The sequence below is a fragment of the Dryobates pubescens genome, chromosome 2 (assembly GCF_014839835.1).
Source record: "Dryobates pubescens isolate bDryPub1 chromosome 2, bDryPub1.pri, whole genome shotgun sequence".
Lineage (NCBI taxonomy): Eukaryota > Metazoa > Chordata > Aves > Piciformes > Picidae > Dryobates > Dryobates pubescens.
The window spans coordinates 23,441,198-23,468,492 of NC_071613.1; the positions used below are offsets into that span (position 1 = coordinate 23,441,198).

Consider the following 27,295-nt stretch of genomic DNA (forward strand, 5'->3'; position numbering starts at 1 on the left):
TGACACTGCCAGACTGAAACTCCTTTAAGAACATATTGGGTTTTCTCCTCAGATCAAGTCCTAAGAGGCTTACAAGGCTATTGTAGTGTTGACTTTAATTTGATCTGTATAGAAGATGATCCAAAGTCCCATGAAGCCAGTAGATGCTTTTTACTTGGTCTTGCCATTGACATCAACAGACCTTGGAAGCAATCCAGGTGCTAGAGCTGTATCTTTTGAGGCTGTTTCCCCTGCATTTCAGGAGCATTTCTGCTGCTCAGAGGTTTTATACCGGATTTGTCAGGATTTCTTCCCAATCGAGATGACTGAAGTCGAATTAATGTTATGCTAGATCTTATTTGAACCTTGCATTTCTGTCTCATGACATATAAACATTAGATAAACAGGCCTTCTTCCAGCTCCCAGTAAGGTCAATAGTAAGGTTACCATTGGCTTAAGTGGGTCTTGGACCATGTCCATAATCTTTTTAGTTTCTCCAACTAATTTAAAACTATAAACCCCAGTGCAAAAGAAACAGACTTTTGAAAATGGTCCTTGACAAATTCAACTCTATGACTGATTTACATGCAGAAGAGGCATTTTAAAATCAATTTGCCAATACTTGTCCTTAATTAAGATGAATATCACGACACTTAGCATTTAATGAGCTTTTTGTTCAGAACGTGTTTCCTGCTAATACAGTTTTGCATGGCTATACACCAAACCTGACATTTTTGGTTTTCAATGTAAATTAAAAATGTTCCTAAATGTTCTCATTCTTTAAAGCTCATTCACACAGCTTTTCTTTCCCACCCGCCCAGTCCTTTTGCTCTACTGTACTTGCAGCTGTTCACATACACAATGAACAAGTAACCATATCCTACTCCCTAAAAAGACTATTATTAGTAACATAACTGATTTTGATGCTGGGCAGTCTGTTATATTTCAGCTAGAGGTTTTCTCACCCTGGGCCTTGAATGGTAGTTTTCTGAAAAGAGATAAAAACACAGAAACCCAAGACAATCTGTAAAATCTGAAAGCAATGCCTGTATTGGGCATTGCTTTCAGGGCACCTTTCTCACTTTTGGATTTAATTATCTTAATATTTTTAATGTTCTTTATATAGGAGAGCAAGTTTACAGGATAAGGCAAGCTAGAGAGATGGGTGAATATAGCCACTTAACCACAGGTAAATGCTTTAAATTCAAAGATAATAAACAGAATTAGAAATAGTCATAAATATATTCTTAAATACCTTGCTTGGAGGAAGGCATCTAGGGGAAGATGGATTGCATGGGCTCACTCGTTGGTTCTCTGAGTCCTCATTTAAAGTTTCATCATTTTGCTCTGTCATCTGGACCTGACATGTTTAGAGCAAAAAACTCAGGAGGATAAACCTGTGGTGTCTTTGAGAGGATAATGCAGGTCTGTGTCTTGGGGCTCAGATGCTGGGAGAAAACCCAGGAAGGATTTAACTTTAAAAAGGAAGTCAAGTACTGGCTGGTTACTGCCAAGGCTGGGAAACTTCTCACCCATTCAACATCCCATAAAGTGGGTGTCTATAAATGTAGGCATCAAATACAGATGTCAAAAAGTCAAGTGTCTCAGGCAACAGTTGCAGCCTTGTCTGGACCAGCTTTTCTAAACCCATTAGTTACAGCTATTTGTAATACCCACTCAAAATACCAACCAAATTTGTTACTTGGCAGATGTTTTTTCCCCATGCAAGTGGAGCCCAACTGTGCCACGGGCCAGACACTGCTGTCTGCACAGCATGACCAGGAAAGTCAATGCAGGGCAGGACACGCCTCTGTACATCTAGGGATGTATGGGAGCTTCCCCGTGGAACAGGGGATTGCTTAATTATGGGGTGATAGTGCTGGGTGTAGAAGCACACTTTAGGTGCCAGGGAGCAGAAGTGTTCCCTAAAGATTTATTGGAAAGCTCCACATAAATGTGTGGTGACTTGCAGATAAGCAACCCATCGGTAGGCATAATTCAGTGTTGCTCCATGAAAATATAGGAAACTGCCTTTTGTGAGCTAAGGACCTGGCCCAGAACATGCAGTGCTGGCATTAGAAGCCATTGAAAACATCTGCCATGACAGAGGCCAAGAAATTTACCATTTAAAAGTCTTTTCAGTACAAGTCAGAAACCTTTCCTGTCCAATTCGGTCACTTCCAGCAATGTCCTTGTCACCTCTGTGCTAATCACACCTCTTCTCTCTTGCTCCCCTCTTCCTCCTAACCAGGTGTCCATGCGTGTACAGCATACGCTGTATGCACACATGAAAAAAATTTCCTGTTTGTTTTCTGTGATGTCTCATGTTATTTTCTGTGCTCTACTGCAGTTCAAGTAACCAAAAGGGATATCATCTTTCTTTTGGATGGATCACTCAACGTCGGAAATGCCAACTTCCCCTATGTGCGTGACTTTGTTGCCACCCTAGTTAACTACCTTGATGTCGGCAGTGACAAAATCCGAGTTGGCTTAGTGCAATTTAGCGACACTCCTAAAACGGAGTTCTCCCTATACTCCTACCAAACCAAACCAGACATAATTCAACGTCTGGGGCAGCTGAGGCCCCAGGGTGGGTCAGTGCTGAACACTGGCTCTGCACTGAACTTTGTGCTTTCGAATCACTTCACGGAAGCTGGTGGGAGCAGAATAAATGACCAAGTGCCGCAGGTCCTAGTCCTGGTGACGGCAGGGAGGTCTGCAGACCCCTTCTTGCAAGTTTCCAATGAATTAGCTCGGGCTGGAGTGCTGACTTTTGCTGTTGGAGTTAGGAGTGCAGATAAGGCAGAACTTGAACAGATTGCCTTTAATCCAAGAATGGTATATTTTATGGATGATTTCAGTGGTCTGGCAGCTTTACCCCAGGAGTTAAATAAGCCTATAACAACCTATGTTAGTGGAGGTGTGGAAGAGGTTCCACTCGCCCCAACAGGTAATACCTACCTTCCTTCATGTTGAATGCTACATTAATCTGATTTCTCTTGATTGTTTGCTCCCAATGTACAGCTACATACCTGTTCAAGGCATCCTGAGTCATCAAAGTGGTTAGGGCTGTGCTTAACCATCAATAGATGGCTTTTTTTTTTTTTTTTTAATCAAGTCATTACTAGCTCAGTTGAAAGACAGCACAATTCTAAGTCTTTTGTCAGGTGATGACTGAAGGAGGATCCAAGCAAGTCTATGCCCACCAGTCACATACTCAGGTGTTCCTTTTCTGTTTCCATAATACTATCACAACCTGCAAATGGATTGGCTATGCTAGCTTAAGCAATGAGACCATATTCTTTTGGCCAAAAGGAGAGGTGTGGAAAAGTTAAAGTTGTGCCAAAGAGCACAGAAGAGCAGAAGTCTAGCCCAGGTGGCCAAATACTTCCCCACAGCCATTTTGGCAAAGTGCTGTTAGCAGGCTGTCACAGAGGCTGAATTTGACTCCAGCTATTCAAGGATCTCTTTCAGCATCAAACCCAAAAGCTGCTGACAAGTTTAGCCCTTTTAAAACAGGTCTTTTCTCACTAATTCCCTTTTTGTGGCTATGTGCATATGAAGACACATGAAAATTCAGGATGGTTGTTTTAGTATGGAAAGGAGATCACTAATATGAAAGATGTTAAGAGACACAGATATGAGATGCTTGGGTTTGCCTTGGATAGCCAATGAGATTAAAAGGACATAGAATGGAAACAGGTAAAGGGCTTTTTCTCCTCCCAAAGTCCTAACTTGCCAATGGATTTTGAAGCTCCTTATGATGCAACTGGGAAAAATACTTGAAGACAATACAGAAAATGATTAGTGTGTGTATGTATGCATGAACTAATGTCTATTTGCTATCTACTGAGCATTTGACCAGAAAGAGAACCCACCACCCCACTGCTGTTGTACTTCATGACTGTATTATGGGCATATTGCTAGGCTATAAACATTTATGGCCAAGTTTGAATCAGCCAATTTATGATATGATGGATATGATGTGATACAATACGTGATAGGACTATCTGGCACATTAATTTATTGAGTCTTAAGATAGAGGTGTCTTTGTTTCCCCTTCTTCCTCATATTAAAAAAAAAAGAAAAGAAAAAAAAAAAAAGAAGAAGAGGTACCATTTAGTCATGTAGCCCTTGGTAAATGAAAATAACTTGCTTTGCATATTGAAACCCAGCTAAGTTGCAGAGAAGTTTCTAGCATGACGTTTAAGAAGAAAAATGCCTTCATATCTTTTTTCCCCACTTCTCTTTCTCATTTGTGAATTTATTCTAGAAAGCAAGAAAGATATTTTATTCCTGATTGACGGCTCAGCCAACCTCTTGGGTAGCTTTCCAGCCGTCCGGGACTTTGTACACAAAGTCATTTCTGACCTGAATGTGGGTTCTGATGCCACACGAGTAGCTGTGGCTCAATTCAGTGACACCATCCAAGTTGAATTTGACTTTGCCGAACTGCCGTCTAAGCAAGACATGCTTCTCAAAGTGAAAAGGATGAAGATAAAAACTGGGAAACAACTTAATATTGGAGCTGCACTTGATGAAGCTATAAGGAGGTTGTTTGTGAAGGAAGCTGGAAGCAGGATTGAAGAAGGGGTTCCTCAGTTTTTGGTCCTCCTTGCTGCTGGGAGATCAACCGACGATGTGGAACAACCATCAGATGCTCTGAAACAAGCTGGAGTTGTGACCTTTGCTATCAGAGCCAAAAATGCTGACCTTGTCGAGCTGGAAAAGATTGTTTATGCCCCTCAATTCATTCTAAATGTTGACTCCCTCCCTCGGATTTCAGAGCTTCAGCCAAACATAGTCAACCTGTTGAAAACTATTCAACATCAGCCAACAGGTACAGAGTTTCCAAGAGGCTGAAAGACACCCCTTACATGCCTCCCTCAGTTTGGTAACTAGGGAAGTTGGGTCTGATGATCTTTAAAATGATTAGGAGCTGCTGTTGTACCTTTTCCTCTGGTCAGACCCTGCACCAGCAAAGCACTGAAGTCCAAACAGATTTGCGAAAATGGCAAAAGCCTTTTTGTTTGGTCACAAGAGCTGCAGTAGAAGCTGCTACCAGTGTGTAAAATGTGGTACAAACCTGAAATAACAGAGTTGTTGTCTCAGAGATCTTGCATAAATTGATGTGCAGTGCTGGGCAAGGGTTAGAAGAAGCCAATAAAGGCTTATCTCAAATTTTCTTTCCAAGGCTTATCTCAAATTTTCTTTCCATCCTCCCTTTTCTGGAGGAGTGGTAGGGAGTAAGGAGCAGTGCAGCATACCAGATTGACTCTTGATCTGATATTTCCTACAAGATGTGACAGCAGTTTCTGCATTTTATACCTACTCACCAATAAATTAGATGCTCTTGACTGAATTACCCTTACAAGCTGTATAATAACTATGGATTAATTGAATAATAAAATAAAAATATAATTAGAAGAATCACACAGCTGCAACTATAAATTAACACTGTGGTACTTGAAAATGTGCATATCCAGCTGTGTGATTTCCTGAGGTGGCCCTACTTTGAGAACTAACTGCCTCCTAAGAGCAGGTGAGGCCAAGGAAAAGTGCAATAACATCCACATCATCTCTCTCTAAAAGTCCTGTGCAGATGGACTTAGAATCATAGAATTGTTAAGAAGAAACAGAGCTGGAAGGGATCTCAGGGTGCCATCTGCTACATACCCTTGTCCACAACAGGATCTTCTTGTCCAGAACCAACTTACATTAGTCTAATCTGTTCTGAAAACCCTCCATAATCAATCTCTTCAATTGCTTTTATCTATATCAGTAGATATTTTTCCTTAATGTCAAACCTCTGCCTTACTAGTCAGAGTTTAAGCTTTCAACTCAAGAAGGATACAGATGTCAATTCATCTCTGTTTTTTTGTGTGACAGCCTTTCATTTACTTCAAGCTTGCCACATACCTCTTGTCTTGGTCCTTTTGTTACCGGCTCTGTACTCAGTTAATTCTAGTTTTCCTTGTAGGTCTTGTAGGTTTTCTACCATCTCACCCTTAGGTCTTCAATGCCAGCCTGCTCCAAATGACCAGTGCTTAACAGTGGTGTTCCCTGCACATCTCTTCCCCTACCCTTTTTGTGTAAAGTCATTGTCCTTCCCACATTTGTGTCACTACTGCTCTTGAATTGCATCCTCCCTTTTCAAATCACTTCTGCCTTGTCAAGATCATTTTGGATGCCTTTGAACACCAAGTATTGTGAATAATTGTGCTAATTCCCCTCAAATAGCCATACCCCCCTACTTTTCCTAATATTCTTGGCTAACAGAGAGCCAAGTCATAACAACACCCTTACTTTTTCCTTCATTACCTCTTACACAGACTTTTGATAGAACAGACTTTCCCTGCTCCTTAACTTTAGAGGAAGTGTATGAAGCTAAGATGCACCAGGCAGGGTCTGCCCCCTCCTCTGACCTGATTTGCTCAATACAACTGTATTAATACTCCAGTCCTGTAGATTAACTCACCAAGTTTCCAACATCCAACTTGATCTGAAGTTTGCTTTAAGACTTCATCTGCCCTTGTGAACTCTTCATACATCTAGCCTCTGTAAGCAGATATTGAAGATTTTCTTCAGAGGGATAGGTCATGTTCCTGCTTGTCCTGCTTGACCCTGCTATAAACAAACCACCACCACTTTTGGTGATGCCATCCATCAGTTGCTGTGTTTGAGAAGCAGTGATGTTTTCTGCTTGGTCGAGCTAAAGCTCTGCAATTCTGTTAGTCAACAGCAGAACGTGTCAACAGTTCTCTGGTCTTTGACATTTAATAGTCTTGATTTTAGAAAAACAAGACAGAATTAATATTTTTCTGTGCTTGAAGATAGTAAAAATTTCAAAAAGCAGCATTTAACATTTTAGAAAAGCGTGTCAGCATTTTCATTTGGATGTCCTTGCTAGCAAAATTTTAGTTTGTCTGAGCATGTGCAGGAGTATTTATTTCAAAGCTCAGTGATGCCTCAGAAAAGCTGTTCTCTCCTTCTCTTCATTGGCTCCCAGTGAGCACCCTCTCTGCAGCATGCCATTTTGTTCAGAAACTCAGTTTTCTCTGAAGACCCCTGATGCCCCAGACTCTTATTGCATATTGCAAAGCTTCCCAGCCCACTTGTCAGCAGACGGCTTCTCCTAGTCTCAGGTAGGAGATGGCACCCAGAGTACCTTGGCAGCCCATTTCCTGTGGGTCTATGATTCTGTGACTCAGCGGGTAAGGCACAGTATGTGTTGCACTGCTGTTTCCACCAACTTCCACCCATCTGCCCCTTCATCAGCAATCACATCTGTTGGCAAAGGAACCAAACCACCCATCCTGACACCTTGCTTTCCCCTCTCTGGGCTTTTGTATTCCCTTGGTTCAATGTATGCAGAGAATAACAATCACTGCAAAAGAGAATCTCACTTATTCCCCCATTCTCTTGCTTGTCTCAAACAGTAGATGAGAGAGGTGAGAAGAAGGATGTGGTGTTTCTAATTGATGGCTCGGATGGTGTCAGAAGAGGTTTTCCACTGCTGAAGACCTTTGTCCAAAGAGTTGTTGAAAGCCTGGATATCGGTCGCGACAAAGTCCGTGTCGCTGTTGCACAGTACAGCAACGTCATACAGCCTGAGTTCTTACTTGACACCCACGAAGACAAAGCAGATCTTATCAATGCCATCCAGGAGCTGAAGGTTATGGGAGGATCTCCTCTGAACACTGGAGCAGCTCTTGACTATCTCATCAAGAACGTGTTCACGGTGTCAAGTGGCAGCAGGATAGCAGAAGGTGTCCCACAATTCCTGATTCTGTTGACTGCTGACCGGTCCCAGGATGATGTGAGGAGGCCCTCGGTGGTCTTGAAAACAAGTGGCACAGTGCCTTTTGGCATTGGGATTGGAAATGCTGATCTCACAGAGCTGCAGACAATTTCCTTCCTCCCAGATTTTGCTATCTCTGTGCCTGACTTCAGCCAGCTGGATACAGTGCAGCAGGTCGTCTCAAACAGAGTCGTCCGACTGACCAAGAAAGAGATAGAATCACTTGCCCCTGATCTGGTTTTTACATCACCCAGCCCAGGTGAGAAGATGTTTGTGTCTGCACCAAGAGCCAGCAGCAAAATATGATGTTTAATAACATCATGGTTGCAACACAAACTGAGAAAAAGCAAAGATGGTCATGGATAAGACTCCAAGTCTGTCTTAGTCTTGCTGTTGATGCACTTATTGTTGGTAGGACCTGTGTAATTAAGCTGAACCAACTTTAAGCCCTAGCCCTCATGGTGATCCATGTTGTTTCCACATGGAAGACCCACAAAATGAATGCTATGAACTTCACCTTATCTTAAGATGATGGCTTTTAGGGACACCTTTGCAACTCTATAAATCAAGGGCAGTATTATGCTGTATATTAGACTGGATGATGTGTCTTACGTTCACTATGTTTTATTCACTGGGAAAGGGAAACTGGAAGTGAGCATCAGGAAAATGATCAGACTTCCCATTTCTGGTCTCACTTGGAATGAAATCCAGCCAGCATATGCCTGGAATGACGGGTACCCACCCCAGAATAGTCCCTTTGAAGTCCACCATCCTACTTGGGTCTGTTCAGTCCCTTCAGAGACAGACTGTTCTCCTTCATCCCCACTTATCAGTGTGACATTCAGCAAGAATTCAGGCTCTGACCTGAATTACCATTACTGAAAACACTTTAGTAGCAAGCAAAAAGTCGTCCTGGAAAGGCAGCAGCTGAAAGAATAATAGAATAGAAGCTTTCCTAAAGGACAAAGCCAGAGAAAGAGGAATGGTGCTAAGAATAAAATTATGGCATATTGTGGCATGGACCCCAGGCTGCCTGGTAACCTGCCCTGAGTAAGGAGTATTGCCAGATTACATTTCCTTATGTTCCCACAAGGAATTGTTGTTGCATGTTCCCACTGCTTTCTCTTTGTTCACTTACTTTGGAAGTTGCTGTTCTTGCATTGCCTGGGAATGTGCCTAGCAGACTGGTCCTGTCACTGGGTTGTACCCGGAGATCCTGCTGGGGTTCCCAGAAGATATCACAGGCAACACGGACAAATGCATGGGCCAGTGAGGTAGATAATGAGCTTTGCTGCTCTCCATAGGCAATGTTTGATGCACCTCCTGACTGCTGCCTTTTTTTCCTGCAGTGGGTGTCAAGAGGGATGTGGTGTTCATGGTTGATGGCTCCCGCTATGCTGCCCAGGAGTTCTACCTCATCCGCAATCTCATCGAGCAAATAGTGAACAATCTGGATGTGGGCTTCGACACCACCAGGATTTCTGTGGTCCAGTTCAGTGACCATCCCCGGGTGGAGTTCCTGCTTAATGCCTACTCCACAAAAGATGAGGTGCAGAGTGCCGTGAGACGGCTAAGGCCACATGGTGGCCAGCAGGTGAATGTGGGGGAGGCCCTCGAGTTTGTGGCAAAGACCATCTTCACACGGCCCTCTGGAAGCCGCATAGAGGAGGGTGTCCCTCAGTTTCTGATTGTCCTCTCCTCCCGCAAATCTGATGATGACTTAGAGTACCCATCGCTCCAAGTCAAACAAGTTGGGGTGGCACCTATGGTGGTAGCAAAGAACATGGAGCCTGAGGAGATGGTGCAGATTTCCCTTAGTCCTGATTACGTATTCCAAGTTTCCAGCTTCCAGGAACTTCCCAGCCTTGAGCAGAAGCTGCTGACTCCTATTGAAACGCTAACTGTGGACCAAATCAGACGGCTGCTGGGAGATGTGCAACCCCCTGTAGGTAAGGCTCTGTCAACACCACATGGTCAGGTGGGGGACTCACCATCACTAGAAGTGTTTAAAAAGATACCGGATGAGGCAATCAGTGCCATGGTTTAGTTGATTAGATTGTGTTGGGAGATAGGTTGGACTTGATGATCTCAAAGGTCTTTTCCAACCTGGTTAATTCTGTATTCTGTAAGACCATAGCCTGTATTCTGCCTTTGGGTTGCTGTGTGTATAAATGTTGCTCAAATGTGTAAACCACTTCCCATCCCTTCTCTAACAATCCAGGTTTCCTTAGTTCAAAGCAAAGGTATAGCACACGTACAGCTTTAGAAGGAAACTTCTAGAAATTATACCCAAGCATCTAAGTACATTATAACTCATAGTTTTCATGTCACATACTGAACTATGTTTTGAATTTCAAGTCAAACACCACAATATGTACAGTTGCCTATTCCCATTTAGCATCTCTCTAGGAAAGACACATAAGTCTGGGGCAGAATGAAGATGGAAACATTGATAAATCCAGACAAGACTGCTAATGAATGAAACAGATAAGACTCTGGGTAATGCATGCTTCAAATATTTGTCAGACTGTGACTGCACACACGCACACTTGCAGACAAGCCCCTTTAGAGAGGCTTCCCAAAGCACCATGATTAACACTGGCCAAAGTATGCTGCATAGTTTTACATCACACTAGAGCAGATAGATAGCCCAGAAAACCTGCATCAAAGCTTAAGCAAAGACTTGGCACACAAATAATTTCTTCTCTTCTTGCTTCCCTGCAGATGTTTCTGGCGATGAAAAGGACGTAGTCTTCCTCATTGACAGCTCTGACAACGTTAGGCCTGATGGGCTTGCTCACATCCGGGATTTCATCAGCAGAATTGTTCAGCAGCTGGAAGTTGGGCCAAACAAAGTACGGATTGGTGTGGTGCAGTTCAGCAATAATGTCTTCCCTGAGTTCTATCTGAAGACCCACAAGTCCAAAAATGCTGTCCTGCAAGCTATTCGCCGCTTGAGGCTTAGAGGTGGGTCCCCTGTGAATGCTGGCAAAGCCCTAGACTATGTGGTGAAGAACTACTTCATCAAGTCTGCAGGAAGCAGGATAGAAGACGGAGTGCCCCAGCACCTAGTCGTCATCCTCGGAGACCAGTCCCAGGATGACGTGAACAGGCCTGCTACCATGATCACGTCAACAAGCATTAAACCTCTGGGTGTCGGAGCCAGGAATGTGGACAGGGACCAGCTGCAGATCATTACCAACGATCCTGAACGTGTGCTTGTGGTACAGGACTTCACAGGACTCCAAACTTTAGAAAAGAGGGTGCAGAGTATTCTTGAAGAAATTCCAATATTTGCAACAGAAAGCCCTGGAATTTTAGGACCTGGTAAGACTGCTGTTCACAGAATCATAGAATTGCCTAGATTAGAAAAGACCTTTAAGATCATTGAGTCCAATCATTACCCTATCACTGACAAGGCCTCAACTAAACCACATCCCTAATACCTGCAGGAGTGGGGACTCCCTTCCTCCCTGGGCAAGCCATTCCAATGCCTAATAAACCTTTCAGTAAAAAAATTCTTCCCAATATTCAACCTAAGCTTTCCTCGGCACAACTTGAGGCCATTTCTTCTTGTCCTATCACTTGTTACTTGGTTGAACGGACAGACCCCCACCTCTCTACAACTTCCTTTCAGGCAGTTGTGGAGAGTGAGGAGGTCTCCCCTGAGCCTCCCTTTCTTGGGACTAAACAACCCCAGCTCTCTCAGACACTCCTCATAAGACATATTCTCTAGACTCTTCACCAGCTTTGTTGCCCTGTTCAGCCCATAGGCTTTTCTGGGCAGAGCACAGATAGACTTTATACAATGTGAAAATGATTCCATAGTAACACCTTTTGATTCCCAACCACACTTTTAAGAAGATTTTGTTGAGTATGGGAAACAATGGAATTAAGTTTGCAATGAGATGAGAGTGTCAATCACAAAACCACTTAATGTTGTATGAAGTCTAATAAGTGTTGCATAAAAACTTGCTTTTTCCATGGATGTGTTCTGGTTTCATCTGGGCTGTAAAATCATGCCAAAGGACAATAAAACTGAAAAAGGTAGAGAGGAGAGAAAAACACAGCACCACTTCACAAAGCCCTAAGCATGTTAAATACTATAGATGGTGCAAACAGTTATTAAGAACTGTGGTTTTCTTTGTAATCTTTTCAGGAGGCAAAAAGCAGGCTGACATTGTGTTTTTACTGGATGGCTCCATCAATCTGGGGAGAGATAACTTCCAAGAAGTTCTTCAGTTTGTCTACTCCGTGGTCGATGCCATTTATAGAGATGGTGACTCTATACAGGTGGGACTGGCCCAGTACAACTCAGATGTCACTGATGAGTTTTTCCTTAAGGACTACTCCACCAAATCTCAGATTTTAGATGCCATCAACAAAGTCATCTACAAAGGCGGACTGGTAGCAAACACAGGCGCAGCCATCAAGCATATCCAGGCAAAACACTTTGTGAAGGAGGCTGGCAGCCGAATTGACCAGAGGGTGCCCCAGATTGCCTTCATTGTCACAGGTGGGAAGTCCTCGGATGATGGGCCAAGTGCCTCCTTGGAAATCGCACAGAAGGGTGTGAAGGTGTTTGCAGTTGGTGTGAAAAATATCGACCTGAAGGAAATCAGCAGGCTGGCCAGTGAAAGTGCCACAAGTTTCAGAGCATCCACTGCCCAGGAGTTGTCTGAGCTGAATGAGCAGGTTCTGGTTACACTGGAAGCTGCTATGGAGGAGAAATTGTGCCTGGGAACAACAGAAATTACAAGAGGTAAGCATGATCCATTCATAATGGGCTCAGGTCATTCCCAAGTGTGGATTTTAATATCCAAGGTGTTTTGATGGACTTGTCCAGCTTGATTTTGTACTTTATATAGGCTCAGACCTCCTCCATGAATGTGGTGGTAAGCTGCAAACCTTTGAAATAAGAACTGGCCATTCAAAGTACTGAAGCTTTTGAACAACTGGTGTACCATCACCACCATCTCCACACCTTTGGAAAAATTTCGGATATAACAGTCAGGCACTACATCACTGGCTTCCTACCACTGCATTGGAGGGGCTCCCTTATTTAGCTGCCTTTGAGCTATATCTCAGTACCTTCCTCCCCAGATGTGTAGGGACGTGATGCCAGTATCATGGTAGACCAATCTGTTTAGTGCCAAAAGAAAATGTAATGGCCCTTGTTTTGCCCACTGTGTTTAGAGCAAACCAGTTGGACTTCTAGGCCATTCAAGTCAAGAATTTCTCTAGCCAGATCATCCATGATGCCCATTTGATCTCCTGGCAGGTATGTGAGAAAAAGCTAGGACACAAGTGATTGCAGTTTGAGGTAAAATTGTTGTAAGAAGGGATCCCATGATTTGGCTACGTTAGAAGCCAAGTGAGGGGAATCAAAGTGAGTGAGCTGGTATTGCTGTTGGACCAGATTCCAAGCAGCTGGTTTAACTTATTACAGTATGGCAAATCCTACTCCCAGCACAAGTGACCATGGTTCAGATATCTACCTTTTGAGCAGAAGCATCTTCCACTCTTCTGGAAAAGCTGAAGGAGAGTTACAGGAGCACTGAGATGAGCAGCAGCTCCAGCTGAGATGAAAATCTGAGCGCAGGGGAAAGCAAACCACTGCTGGTGGTAACCATGAGTGCTTCTTGAGTGCAGCACTACCTGTTTGAAAACCTACATAGGTGCAGGAGATATTAAATTTCAAAAAAAAGACAGCCAGCAGCCTGAGTTCCCTGTGCTCCAGACCGACAGGCAGCTCCATGGCTGCAGGATGACTCCAAGCCCACGCTAAATATTCCAGCAGAAAGGCAGGCTGTGCATTGCCTTGGTAGCTCAGGCTGTGCAACTTCAGTGCCTCTTTCTGCCTTAATTCTTGGCTACCCCATGTAAATCCTAGCAACATCTTTCCAGGAACTTGAGATAGTTGCCTGGTTGTCACCTCCCTTTATATCCCTGTGACTGGAGTATGCTTTCTTCAAGCACAGGCAGAAGATGCATGGAGAACAGTGCAAGTACCATCAGGTTTTTGCACAGTGGAAAGAAAGCAGCAGTCTTGGCTGCCTGAGTAAAATGTAAATTCTTTTGGTTTAGTCAGCTCCTCCCAATGCTAAGCAACAATTATAGAAGAAAAAATAACGAACAATGATAAAATGCAATTTTTCCCAGATTACCATTGCCACGGTGAAAGGAAGTAGAAAGCACTTGTGTATCAAATGGTGGCAGCTCTTAATGCAGAGGGTATCTTCTCTAACAGCTAGCAGAATAATTACTAAAGTCATTAATTGAGAATCAAACATTGTACTCATCACTGGTGACTCTCTCCTCTCTTTCTGCATCTCCCTTTCAGACTGTGACTTAGACGTGATAATTGGCTTTGATGTCACCGATGTTGGGCCCGGCCAAAATATATTCAATTCCCAGAGAGGTCTGGAGTCCAGGGTTGAGTCTGTGCTGAACAGAATTACACAGATGCAGAAGATCAGCTGCACCGGCAACCAGGCCCCAAATGTCAGGGTAGCCATCATGGCCCAGGCTCAGGGAGGAGCTGTGGATGGCTTGGACTTCTCTGAGTACCAGCCTGAGCTCTTTGAGAGGTTTCAGGGCATGCGCACCCGTGGGCCCTATTTCCTCAGGGCAGATACACTGAGATCCTACCTGAACAAGTTCAGATCCTCACCCTCTGGCAGCACCAAGGTAAGTCAAAACCAAGGCCAGAATTTACAATTTAAATTTACAATTTAAAAAATTCTTAATTAAATCAATCTATTCATAGTAAGTTTGGTCATTTAAGCCCTACTTCATTCCTTCACTCTCCCTGCATTGTCAGGGTCCTGTCCCGACAATTGCTGAGTGTCACTGCAGCCAGTTCCCATGAGCCCTGCTTAGCTGCAAACTGTTGCTTGCCATGTTTTCCGCTGTTCATGCGGCTAGAGAATTTGCAGCTATCTTTCTTAAAAGCACAGCCTGAAACTATCACAATCCACAAGCACCTGCATGATGTGATGCACAGAAACATGGCACAGAACTGCAAAGTTTTGTGACCTGGGAAAGGGGGTAGCAATTCAAAGAATGGTAGGGGTTGGATGGGATCTCTAGAGCTCATCTAGTCCCACCCCATTGATGATGCAGGTACCCCCATCTTCTTTCAGACAAAGCATCCCTTGGAAGAAGACGCTTCAGGTTGCACATTGTTTGTGTTTCCTACCTGCAACATTCTGAATCCTGACATAAATGTGTTTCTCTCTCAGGTCATTATCCATTTTACTGATGGTGCAGATGACTCAATAGATCAGCTGGAGGCTGCTTCATCTACTTTGCATACAGAAGGTAACTTCTTTACTCCTTAAGGCAGTGATATCATTCATATTAACCCACAGGCCACTTTACCACGGTCACCAGCTTTTGAAAGCAATTAAGAAGGACTTCATGATTTCTACATGCACTTCCTGTTCTTCAATAACTTCCAGTGGTACTTAGCTGCCTCCTGGCACCTAAGTTTGTGGGTAACTTGCACTGAATGTGCTTGAAAATGTTTGCTCTCAATTAAAAAAGATCCGTTTTGCAATCAAAGAGGTGGGTAATGACCTGTCCCTACAGGGGAGGGTGTGCAGGCTCTTGAGAGCACGTCACCCCATCACGTGGCTCCTTCTGCTTCCTTTCCTCTCAGGTGTCAACGCTCTCATCTTTGTTGGGCTGGACCGAGTGAGCAATTTTGACAAAGTGATGCAACTGGAGTTTGGTCGTGGGTTCACCTACAACAGGCCACTCAGAGTTAATCTGCTGGACTTGGATTTTGAGCTGGCAGAGCAGCTTGTAAGTAACTTGGCACTGGCAGCGCTGCCTTGTAATGCTGGAGGAAAGCCAATGGCTGGATCCCCTGCAGGCCTGAACCACATCTGAATGACACCCTCTTGGCCCTGGTCCTCTTCCCTCCCTACCTCACATCAGCTCTTCTTACAGCTGTCATGGAAAATAAGGTTCAGAGCAGATCATGGCACTGCCTAGTCTTGTACCTCTCTTGGAGAAGCCCTACTCCACTCAAGGCTACAGCACATGGGATTAGATTGAATGGGATGGGATAAGATGCCTTGCCAAAAACTGCCTTGCCGAAAAGACTGTCCCCCACCTGTATTTATACGCTTGAGTTTGTTTAGCCATACGGGTAGTGCACTGCCATGCCTTGTCAGTGCTAATGCTCTTACAGAAGCACTGCTCTCTAGGTTCCTTTCCCTAAGTGGGTGCACTGCCATGTCTTTCAGACATGCTTTTAACAGATAAAGAAGTTATAATTTCTTCCTCTTAAATTTACTTCCCTCTCTTGTATGCAGTCTCTCTTGAGTTCACTGAGTTAATTTGCTACCAACCTTGTTTTTTCCAGTTCCTCCCAGCTTCAAATATGCTACCACCATCATTAAGCTCTTTTCTAGTAGATTTAATAATATTGGGCTTAACCACTGATCCCTGTGGTAACCTTGCTGGGCTCTCCTCCACAAATCAAAGTGGGAGTGAACACTGAGTTCTGCGATAAGAGCTAGTCTTCAGCCCATCCCCATTTCCTGTTGCCTAGGAAAATCCCTTCAAAATGTAAATGTGCAAAGCTGGAAGGAAATGTTTGCAGCCAGCAATGTACTTGGCAAAAAAAGTGATTTTTTTTTTTCTTTTCTTTCTATTAGATAATGCAAAACCAAGCTGAAATTTCTCTGACTCCACATCTTTCTTTTTTTAACCTCCTCCCTCCCCTTTGGCCACTTTTGCTGTGCGTGCAAATTGTTCTCATCTTATGAGTTGCTGGTGAGCTGCTCACTGCCATGACTTTCTGATGGCCTGTTCCACAGCCTGGATTTGTTTCTTTGGAGATGAGATTGCTGTCTTCAGTGACAACAACTGCTCTGGGTACTGTTGTCCCACTAAGGGCTATCTAAGAACTCTGCCCCACATAGTTCCCATTTAAACCCTTGCCTTTGATGTCCAAAATATAATTGACTGCTGCTTCCTAACCATGCAGTCTAACCAGTCTGCCAACATAGAGCTCCTTTTCCTTCTGTTGCGGGTGTTTCAAGGCAGAGAGACCCGCAAATGCTGCCAGAACAATGTCATACTTGGCACAGAAGCAATTGCACAGACTTGAGGGCTTGCAGGAGTTATTGCATTGGGGTTCTGCCAGGTTTCTAACACCTCCCCACTGTGTTGCATGCATTTTGCTGCAGGACAACATCGCAGAGAGGACGTGCTGCAAAGTCCCATGCAAGTGCTCGGGGCAGAGAGGGGACAGAGGTGTGCCAGGCCCCATAGGACCAAAGGTAGGTCACTTCATCTGGAGATGAAGGGTCCCTGTGCAAGGTCCGTGTCCACCACAGGGGTGATGGGTGGGTGGTGTGCAGGTTTTAATGGGTGGTACTAATAGGGAGGTCATCTCCACTTACCCCTCATTTTAAAACTGGTCCTGGGCTATGCACAGCAGCTGAGAGCTGCTCTTCTCTTTTTTTTTATCCTGTGTTGTAAAACAACCAAGAGGGCAGAGATGACTTGCTGGAGGGAGCTAATGAAGTCTCTTGTGAAACAATTTAGGGGGATCAAAGGGACATGGTTTCTTTCAATAATTGTTCACACAGATGACCAAGCAGCTGCTTTGTGTAAATCTAGGGCAGTCTTGAATATCAATTTAGAGGGAGATCACAGACCTGTGAAACAAATGCAGAATCTTCTCTGTTGTCTTCTAGGGTGCCACAGGTGATCTTGGCTATGGAGGCTATCCTGGTGATGAAGGGGGACCGGTGAGTGATTGCCCCTGCTCTGCATGGTACTGCTCAAATAGGAGACCTCACCATAGAGAAGTGTAGGAGGCCTTTCCACTATAATATTTTCTGCTGGGTGTGGATTAACTGAGAGGCAAGCAGAACTTTTTTGTTTATCCCACTTGATGGCCTGAGTTGCTCATCACACTTGCTCCTGGGAGAAGGTAAGGAGCTCCTTGAAAGATGGAAAAGTCAAGACAGGGGGAGTAACTCCCATTGTTTAAAATGACACAGCTCTGGGCCTGTCCTTCAAGGGAAGTGGGAATGTTTGAAGCTGGTCCCAAACACCCGTGAGCTGGGCATGGTGATTACGAGCACAATGAAATCCCCAACTTCATTACAAGTTATCCATACCAATTGCAGCTGAAAGATTTGAGTTAGTCCAAGAATGGGATCCAGAAAGGGTGTTTCTATGCATCACAGTGGCAGACAATGTGAGTCCCATGACTTCTCGCTAGCACTGTTTCATCCAGAATCTTACTTCATGAATCCCACATCATCCCTGGAATAAACAACTCCCATGCATCATTCCTGGGAGGTGAAGCTGAGGCCAAGGGGATGGTGGTGCTCATCACTTTTCTAATAGCACAGGCAGGGGTCAAATACTGCTGTCAGACAGTGCATGCAATGCAGTGTTTTGCTGAGGCTATAAGGTCAGGGTAGGATTAGACACTTATGAAGAACTCTGAGCATTTTGTCTTGTCAATTTATTTGTTAAGGAGAAGTTTTACAAAGCTCTTTCACAGCTGAGAGTTTGAGAAGGATGTTTCTCAGTGTTGAATACTTGCATCTGGTCTTTACATGACAGAGATTTTGGGCAGGAGATGGTGGGGTGGCTGAGTTCTGACCTTTCAAAACCCAATGCTCTGTTTGATCCTGTGCTTCCAAATCATCTCCTGTGCTCTCTAGTGCATGCAGTTAGCAGGGCAACCTGTGATGATTGCATTTTCCCCTCCATGCAACAGGGTGAACGTGGACCACCGGGTGTGAATGGGACACAGGGTTTTCAGGGATGCCCTGGGCACAGAGGAACCAAGGTAAGTGCAGAAGGAGCCTGCATGGAGCAGACCCAGAGTTCAGTTGGTAGAAGTCCACCAAGGGCAAGTCCTGCTGCTTTAGGATTTCATGCTACAGCCCTAAGTCCACTTAAGGGATGGTGTCCACTTGGCTAAACACCAAAGCTTTCAGCAGGTGTCATGACTTTAACATTGCTATGGAGAGCAAGGGGCAGCTCAGGGGGCAGCTCAGGGAGCCAGGCTGAACCTGCAGCAAAGGATGATTTACTTGCTGCAGTCTCACTTTAAGGGACAAATGTGAGAAGTGGATTTGCTCTTAACTTCAGGAAGTGGCACATGTGTGTGTCGTGTCCCAGGCCTGGGACAGTGCATAGATGGAAGTGTGTTGTTGAGGAGGAGGGAGAAAGGTGATCCGAGGCTGCTGCTTTAAAGAGGAATCTTGAGCAAACATATCAGGAGAGCAGCCATGCCACAAGCCATAAAAGGTGGTGAAATGTATACTATTTGTAGGAAACATTCACCAATATTAAGGTGTTATTTCCTACCATTTGCTCTGATCACAAGGTCCTCTGAAAGGGAGCAGAGTAGTCCATATCACAGAATCACAGAATCACCAAGGTTGGAAGAGACCTCAAAGATCATCAAGTCCAACCTGTCACTACAGACCTCATGACTAAACCATGGCACCAAGTGTCACATCCAACCCCCTCTTGAACACTTCCAGGGATGGTGACTCCACCACCGCCCTGGGCAGCACATTCCAATGGCTAACAACTTTCTCAGTGAAGAACTTTCTCCTCACCTCAAGCCTAAACTTAGTTGCAGCTGAGATGCTGAGTCTCTTTAAAAAGCTGTCCAGCCTTGGACAAAGGCATTGAGCATAGATTTGGATTAATATTACAGAATGCATGAAAAAGAGAAAGAGAGTGGAGAAAGACCTGTGGCTAAGGAGTAAGCTATTTGATTGCATCAGGTGACTACACGTATTTTATGTTGGCATGAGTGTTGGAGGGAGAGAGCTGAAGAAGATTGGCATAAGTGAAATAATGGACAGTTGAACTCTAGTGCAGCAAGGTCTGGCTGCAGTGCCCTGGTCCTGGCTCTGGGTTTGCCAACAAGCACAATTCCCCTTCCTCACTGCTTTCCGTGGCAAAGAACTGGGCAAAAGTGGAATAAATCCTTTTTCTGCTCTCTTTAGGGTTCTCGGGGATTCCCAGGAGAGAAGGTACGGCGGTATTCACTCATGCCACGGCAGTGAGCCTGAGTGTACAAACTCATCAGTATCACCCTCCCCATTCCCCTTTCCCATGGTGAGCATCTACCCCTTGCCTTTTTTCTGCAGGGTGAGCTGGGAGAGATGGGTCTGGATGGCATTGATGGAGAAGAGGTCAGTAATTTTAATTGCTTTCTCTTTATAACAAGCTGTTTCAGTCAAGCATTTAAGAAGCCACCTTGAAAGTGGCAAATATCTAGAATATTTTTCTTTTTTTTAGGGTGACAAGGGCTTGCCTGGCTCCTCTGGAGAAAAAGGATATACTGGCAGAAGGGTAGGCCATTATCACATTTAAAATGGGGCTGAATAATGGTGAAATGGTGAATTTGAGCCAAAAGAGGGTGGAAAACTACCATGGTCCTCTAGGGGCTGAGAACATGGGCAGTAATGTGATGCAGCAGAGTTGCTTTTGGCAGGTAAGGGCTCCTCTCCCTAACTTTCTGTCATTTCCCACAGGGTGATAAAGGAGCTAAAGGTGAACGAGGAGAACGAGGTGACCGGGGGCTACGTGGAGATCCGGTAAATATTGCTAAGGCATCTTCTTGACTTTCCACCCACTTTCCACCAGTCTGGGGGTCATCAGCAAGCATGTACTCAGGCTTATTAAATTATTATTAAATGTCAGGCTTATTAAATTATTGTTAAGTGTCACTTGACAGCAGCAGGTCCAGCAACAGAGCAAGCTCTCAGAGATGACATGTGGGCAACGTGCCTCATGACACCAACGTGTTGATCACTGTTTCATTACGTTAAAATTCCCCTTCCTCCTCTTCACTGTTATTATTTCTCAGTTGAAAAGTTGCATCTGTCTGAAAACACCAGCAATGCTTCATCTAATTTAGTCCAAAAACAAAGAAAAAAAGAATTGGTTCTGAGCTACAGTGTAGCAGCTTATGATGTCAGACTTCCATGTCCCACTGACACAGATGTTTCTCATTGCTCTGTTGCTTTCAGGGAGATTCAGGAGTTGATAATACTCAACGGGGATCCAGAGGCCAAAAGGGTGAAATTGGACCGATGGTAAGGTTTCTATGCTGTCTTTTGTTGGTTTGGATTATTTTTTTTTGCTTGTTTGTTTGTTTTCTTTTTACAATAAGATGGGACAGAGAAAGTAAGGGGGAGAAAACTGATGCTGCCAAAACCGTGCAAATTTCCTAAGCTCGTTGTGCCTTGTCAGATTTTTTCAGTATAAAATGTTGTTGGAGGGGAACCAAAACTTTCTCTGGGAAGACGTCAGTTTAGAAGATGTTTTGTGCATAAAGTGATTTTATTCTTATTATTTACAATGCCTCTTGGGATATTGTCACTGAAAACAATTTTGTACTTTCAAATCAACTTCGCCTGTGCCTGTGGGTCATATCCAAAAGCAGAGAACTGTTAAGATGATACCAAATCTGAACGTCCTTATTCACCTGAAGCCTTTTGAGAAAAAAACAACCCACGTGCTCCTTGGAAAAATTCAAACCCCATTTGTTTTTACACCAGGTCAGGATAAAAATGTACTTTATAATATCAGAAGGCATTTCCCCAAAAAAGGGAATGTCAGCTTGTGCTAGCTCAGGAATTTGATGGAAAGTCTCCATGAGTTGCTACAAGGATTTCCACCCATGCAGGAATATTGAGTAACTTGTGTGAAAGTGCAAAAGGACACTTTTTTTTTCTTTGAGAAATGAACCTATTTTCCCAGTGCCTGCTCATCTCAGGGCTCTCACTTCAGTTTTGCTTTTCCCTTAGGGAGAGACAGGACCAGTGGGGCTGGAAGGCCAAGATGGTGGAGTTGGGAGGAAGGTGAGCTGCCAGACCTGCAGTTAGCAGGGTCTGAATTTAGACTGATAATAACTTTTTTCCTTTCCTGCCTTCCCATGTATTTTGTTTCACACGTGTCAGGAGTTCAATGTAAAAACAAAAAATTCAAGAAACATAAGAAAAGTGCCTGGTGATTTGCTGGCTTGTTGTACAGACTTTAAAAGACTAATCTTTAATTTGTTCCCATGCAAGTAACCTAGTGATTTGCTCTGATTTTCTCTGGTATGAGCCAATAGTGTGCCCTCGTGGCCAATGTTATCCTGGGGTGCATGGAGTGTGGCCAGCAGGTTGAGGGATGTTCTCCTCCCCCTCTACTCTGCCCTAGTGGGGCCACATCTGGAGTATTGTGTCTGGTTCTGAGCTCCCCAGTTCAAGAGAGAAAGAGAACTGCTGAATAGAGTCTGCTGGAGGGCTACAAAGATGATGAGAGAACTTGGAGCACCTTTCTTATGAAGAAAATCTGAGAGACCTGGGACCCTTCAGCCTGGAAAAGAGAAGACTAAGAGGGGATATTAAGAATGTTTATCAATATCTAAAGGGCAGGTACTGAGGGGGCAACTCACATATATGGTGGAAGGCTGGGGGATGAAAGGAAGGGGAAAATGTGCCAAAGTTGGATTTAAGAGTGCTGGTGATGTAAATTTCTCTCTCCCTCTCTCCTTGGTACTTTTAAGTCTTCAAGCATAATTTTGGACTAAGAGAGTCAGTGATACATGGATCTGAAAGCAGGAGAGATGAAAAAGAAATAATCTATGGCAATTGTTAGATCCTTTATATACTTACACAGATCTAAAAGCAATATGGTTGTGTAACATTCTGTTTCTTTATTTGCAGGGTATGACAGGGCGAAGGGGACCAATTGGAGTCAAGGTAAGTGGTGATGAGGGACAACAACAGGGCTCCTGCCACCCCACTGCTCAGGCAGACACAGCACCTATAGGGATGTGCCAAGAGAATAGACATGCAGGCTTTACTTCTTCCTTTCTGCCTTCTCTGTCCTTCAAATTTCTCTTCTCCTCCTCAGGCTCATCTTCCTGTATGCTTCTTCCTGGACCTGGTGCAAAATCAACTGTCCACATGCCTGGGGCTGCCTGTCCTTTTCATCTCCACATGCTGCTGGAACAGCTTAGTAGGGATAAAACATAAAGGAGATGGACACCTGTAGATTGCAGGAGGCAAATTCCCCCACTGGTTCTCTGCTGTAACCTTATTGTACAAAAGAAGCCCGAAACAACTCTTCTTCCTTGCTCTTTGTGCAGCTGTAAACGCTCCTTTCCTTCTCTGTGGTGTTGTCCATGTCCCTACAAAGCTAACTTTCATTGTTCTATTTTACACTTCAAGGGCACCAAGGGCGCACTTGGTCAACCAGGGCCGGCTGGAGAACAAGGCATGAGAGGGCCTCAGGTCAGTGAGCTTACAGCAAAGCAAATGTCTTCTGTCGTGATGCTATTGTGTTACTTCACCACAGCCACTTCCTTAGAGTCCCAGCAGTGAGGACTGCTGGGATTTGGGGATTTTTGGGTGCACTGTGTCCTGTCACGGGACATCAAGCCTGCCATTGTATTCACACCACTTGAGGTGTGATGTGTTTGAAAAACCTCTTGGTCACTGTAACATTTGCTTTCCCATGCAGTGTGTAGCACTGGTGTGTTTGTGCCCATGTGTGTTGACAGACTCTCTTTTCTCCCCACACAGGGTCCACCTGGCCAGCTTGGCACTCCAGGCATAAGAGGAGAGCAGGGTGTTCCTGGACCAAGGGTAAACCCTTCTGCTTCTTCTCAGCTGTTGACCCAATGATGCTCAGTGAGAACATCTTGCTGAGCTAATAAGATGTAGCTGATGAATTTTTTCATTCCTATTTCACTCTTTCATAAAACATTCTTCCAGTGTGAGTCTCCTCTCAACTTGATCAAAAGTTACAGAAGAGAAGGTGTTAAAACCAATCACAAATAGCTCAGGACTTCAATATTTGGCTCACTATGTTTTGCAATTTTAATTGAAGAACATCCCTCAGTGACTGGCAGGGCATCCTCCATGCTGTTCCAATCTCTGAAGCCAGAGCATAACCATCTCACATGCTTTCTGGGCTCCCCCCATGCATTTATTTCTCCCTCCTGTTGCATACCCTAGCCAGACTTATGGCCACAAATGCAGAGGCATCTTGCAATTCCCCATCCTGAGCAGGACTTTGCCCCTTCTGCTTACACCTTTCCCATAGGAAAAATGTAAGTTGCTACTGATGTATGCATTGAATTGGCCTGGTCCTTCAGCTCTTCCTGACCACAAATTTATATTCTGAATTTCCTATGGTGCTTTGATTTATATGGTCACTCAATCCCCTAGCTTCTGGCACCCACTTTTCTCTACACGTTGCCAACATGCCTCTCACTGTTTTTATTCCAGGCTGGTGGTGGACCACCTGGAACTCCAGGGGAGCGGGGCAGGATTGGTCCCCTGGGACGGAAGGTACGTCTTCACAAGCATTGGGCATCAGCAACTTGAAGCAACAATGAAAAGCTTCTGGATAAGAGTGAGCTTAAAAAAGATATTTGAGGTGAACCTTTTGGAGCAAAATTATCTCATTTTCACTGACTGGCACAGTCAGTGTGGAGCAAAGCAACATCTGGGCTCTGGATCTTCCATTAGACTCCGGTTTCATTGAACAGGGAGGCAAAAGTAATTTACTGAGAATCCCAAGTAATTTTCCAGGGCTGATTCTTAGCCGATGCCCATATGGGAAGGTGGTTGTGTTGGATCTCTCCAGATTCATCATAAGATCTTCTCTCTCCAGATTCTGTGTCCACTCCACTGCCCACTGGCACTGTCAAAATCTCCAGACCTTGGAAATTTTTTTTTTTGCAGAGCCTATAAAAATCAAACACCAGCCTATGGTGGGAGGTGGGTGGTCTCCTAATTCCCATTGTTCAGCTTTCCTGAAATCACTGAAGGTCCCACTACAGAGCAAGAACTTTGTACATTGCTGGCTGTGTAGGTTCAGCCATGACTTTCTGCTGCAAGGACCTCTGCAGACTGGTCTATGTAGAGAAGCCAGTGCTGATGGGAAAGGCTTAGACTTGCCCAGAATTTCAGCACATACTTTAACAGATGCTCCTGTTTTCAGGGTGAGCCTGGAAACCCTGGACCCAAAGGACCAAATGGACAGCAGGGTCCACGAGGAGAGTTGGTAAGTGTGGCCATGCACTCAGGCCTTTAAGGATGTTGGGATGAATTTTTCCTGCAGTTAAAAGGCCACAGCCCTTCACAGCTCCCTTTTGGACTTTCCATCCTGCAAGTACATTAAGAGAGAGGCAAATCAGCATTGTGTCTATGAAAAGGATGTAGGGACTCAACAAGTGCTTTCATGATGTCAGGCTCTCATTACTCTGTATGATCAGGAGCCAAAAAAAAATGAAGCAAAAAATGGTTTGTGCAAAGCAAGGGAGAACAAGCTTGGGTCAGACAGAATTATAAGTATTCCTCTAACGTTGACTGACCTTGTAACATGCTCCAGTAGCTGGCTTCCACTTGGGTTTTACACATCCTATGTGTATACTGGGCACCACCTTTTTGTGATTTTTGTCCCTTGCAATGATTTAATCTATAGAATGAGCTCTCAAAGGCCTGTGCATCAGTGGGGTCTTTCTATTTTTATGTGACTTAAGCTATTTGAAAATGACTGTGTATTAACGCCTTTGCCTTTGCAATTATAGGGTGATGATGGACGAGATGGAATTGGTGGCCCAGGTCCCAAAGGCAGAAAGGTAGGTGTATGCCCAGCATATCCATCTACCAACATGAGTTACCAAGGACAAGAAATTAGCCAAAGTCTCCAGTGCAGAAGCTAGGTGAAGTCAGATAGCTACAGGGACAAAAATCAGCCCCATGTGTACCCTGTTGAGAAAATCAGACAAGAGTCTTCAGAACTTTCCCTTCTGGTTTTGTCTTGGGTTTGTCTGTGTAAATCAGCTAGTCCAAGGAGGAAACATGATGGCTTTGTACCATTTAGATAGACAGTCCCATGGATGTCTCTGGGATTTTGAAAATAATGTGCCAGCATTTCTGACAGCTACTCTGCAGTTGAAATTAGCCTTAGAAGATCAATCAGACCTCAACAAGAGTGTCTATTGGCTTTTTATTAATCATGTGAAATAAAAAATTGCAACATGAGGTGCTGGAGCAGGTCCAGAGAAGAACACCTAAGCTGGTGAAGGACCTAGAGAACAATTCTTGTGAGGAGTGGCTGACAGAAGTGAGGGTGTTTAGTCTAAAGAAAAGGAGGCTGAGGGGAGACCTCATTGCTTTCTACAACTACCTGAAAGGAGATTATCATGAAGTGGATGTTGGTGTCTTCTCACAAGTAACTAGTGATAGGACAATGAGGTCTGTGGTGACAGGTTGGACTTGATGATCCTTGAGGTCTCTTCCAACCTTGGTGATTCTGTGACTCTGTGATTCTGTGACAAGAGGGAATGGCCTTAAGCTGCACCAGAGGATGTTTAGGCTGGACATTAGGGAGAAAAAAAAATCACTGAAAGGGCTATCAGGCACTGGAACAGGCTGCTCGGAGAAGTGACTGAGTTGACATCCCTTGATATGCTTAAAAGCCATGTAATGCGGTACCTGGGGATATGGCTTAATGGTGGGATCTGTAGAGTAGGATTGATGGTTGGACTCATTGATCTTGAAGGTCTTTTTCAGCATAAATGATTCTATGATTTTAAGAATTTGCAGTTTTCCTTTCTCTTTTCCCTGCATCATTTAATTCCTTCAGTTGTTAAAAACCTGCCTGGAGAACCGGGTTAATTTTCTAAAACATACTTAAACAAACCTTTGTGTCTTTTCAGGGAGACCGTGGCTTCATAGGCTACCCAGGGCCCAAGGTACGGTGAGGCCATGAGCTATGCAATAATTTCCCAAGCAATGTAGCTGTTACCTATGGTCCTGTGCAGATTTAAAGTTACCCTTTGTGGTTTTCCTCAACCAGGGTGGACCTGGTGACCGTGGTGGTGCTGGAGGCCCTGGACCTAAAGGAAACAGAGGCCGCAGAGTAAGTTAGACCATGACACAATTTTTCTGATGATGTGAAAGATGTAAACACCTTTTCCTCTAAGGATTGATCCATATGCCTGGAAGCTCTCCTAGAGATGTTCATGGAGAGGACTTCTCTGCTCTCTCTCTCTAGGGAAATGCAGGAGAACCTGGGATACCTGGTCAGAAAGGAGAGGTTGGATACCCTGGACCATCTGTAAGTATTCACTGCATTGCTGATGGGGCCTCTGGTTTCCCCCCAGAGAGACTCCTGATTGCTTCTCTGAGAAAAGTGGTAGTCTTTATGAGTGCCTGGGGTTGAAATATCTGCCCACCATCACCACCTGCTGATTTCAAATTGGGAAGATTTTTCCTTCTTTGTCTAGGATGTGTCTCTATAAATTCCTAACTAGCTGTTTATTTACCCATCCTCAGACTGCAATGCAGAGCATAATGAAGTAGTCAAGAGGCAGGCACTAGGATTTCCTCATTGCAATAGGTCATTTAAAGCTCCTTCTAGGAAGTTCTCGGCTCTGTTATTTATCACCCCACACAGGATGTGGTGTATGACCAAATTTGACTGGCACAGAGCACCCCAGAG

The 27,295-nt window shown here is 44.3% G+C and overlaps 2 protein-coding genes across 2 annotated transcripts in view; one reads left to right on the forward strand and one right to left on the reverse strand.

Moving 5' to 3' along the window:
- Nucleotides 1–27,295, reverse strand: part of COPS8 (COP9 signalosome subunit 8) — a 188,830-nt gene that overhangs the window by 43,622 nt on the left and 117,913 nt on the right. The window lies entirely within an intron of this gene.
- Nucleotides 1–27,295, forward strand: part of COL6A3 (collagen type VI alpha 3 chain) — a 67,118-nt gene that overhangs the window by 22,140 nt on the left and 17,683 nt on the right. Inside the window, exons 6-32 of the mRNA XM_054172954.1 lie at nt 2,330–2,929; nt 4,253–4,826; nt 7,429–8,039; nt 9,130–9,729; nt 10,505–11,107; nt 11,940–12,542; nt 14,124–14,470; nt 15,025–15,103; nt 15,444–15,589; nt 16,984–17,076; nt 17,497–17,550; nt 18,537–18,608; nt 19,786–19,812; nt 19,930–19,974; nt 20,081–20,134; nt 20,317–20,379; nt 20,815–20,880; nt 21,595–21,648; nt 22,501–22,536; nt 23,008–23,070; nt 23,362–23,424; nt 24,070–24,132; nt 24,788–24,850; nt 25,377–25,427; nt 26,511–26,546; nt 26,651–26,713; nt 26,849–26,911. Of these exons, the coding sequence (XP_054028929.1) occupies nt 2,330–2,929; nt 4,253–4,826; nt 7,429–8,039; nt 9,130–9,729; nt 10,505–11,107; nt 11,940–12,542; nt 14,124–14,470; nt 15,025–15,103; nt 15,444–15,589; nt 16,984–17,076; nt 17,497–17,550; nt 18,537–18,608; nt 19,786–19,812; nt 19,930–19,974; nt 20,081–20,134; nt 20,317–20,379; nt 20,815–20,880; nt 21,595–21,648; nt 22,501–22,536; nt 23,008–23,070; nt 23,362–23,424; nt 24,070–24,132; nt 24,788–24,850; nt 25,377–25,427; nt 26,511–26,546; nt 26,651–26,713; nt 26,849–26,911 (5,192 nt within the window). The remainder of the gene's footprint in view (nt 1–2,329; nt 2,930–4,252; nt 4,827–7,428; nt 8,040–9,129; nt 9,730–10,504; nt 11,108–11,939; nt 12,543–14,123; nt 14,471–15,024; nt 15,104–15,443; nt 15,590–16,983; nt 17,077–17,496; nt 17,551–18,536; nt 18,609–19,785; nt 19,813–19,929; nt 19,975–20,080; nt 20,135–20,316; nt 20,380–20,814; nt 20,881–21,594; nt 21,649–22,500; nt 22,537–23,007; nt 23,071–23,361; nt 23,425–24,069; nt 24,133–24,787; nt 24,851–25,376; nt 25,428–26,510; nt 26,547–26,650; nt 26,714–26,848; nt 26,912–27,295) is intronic.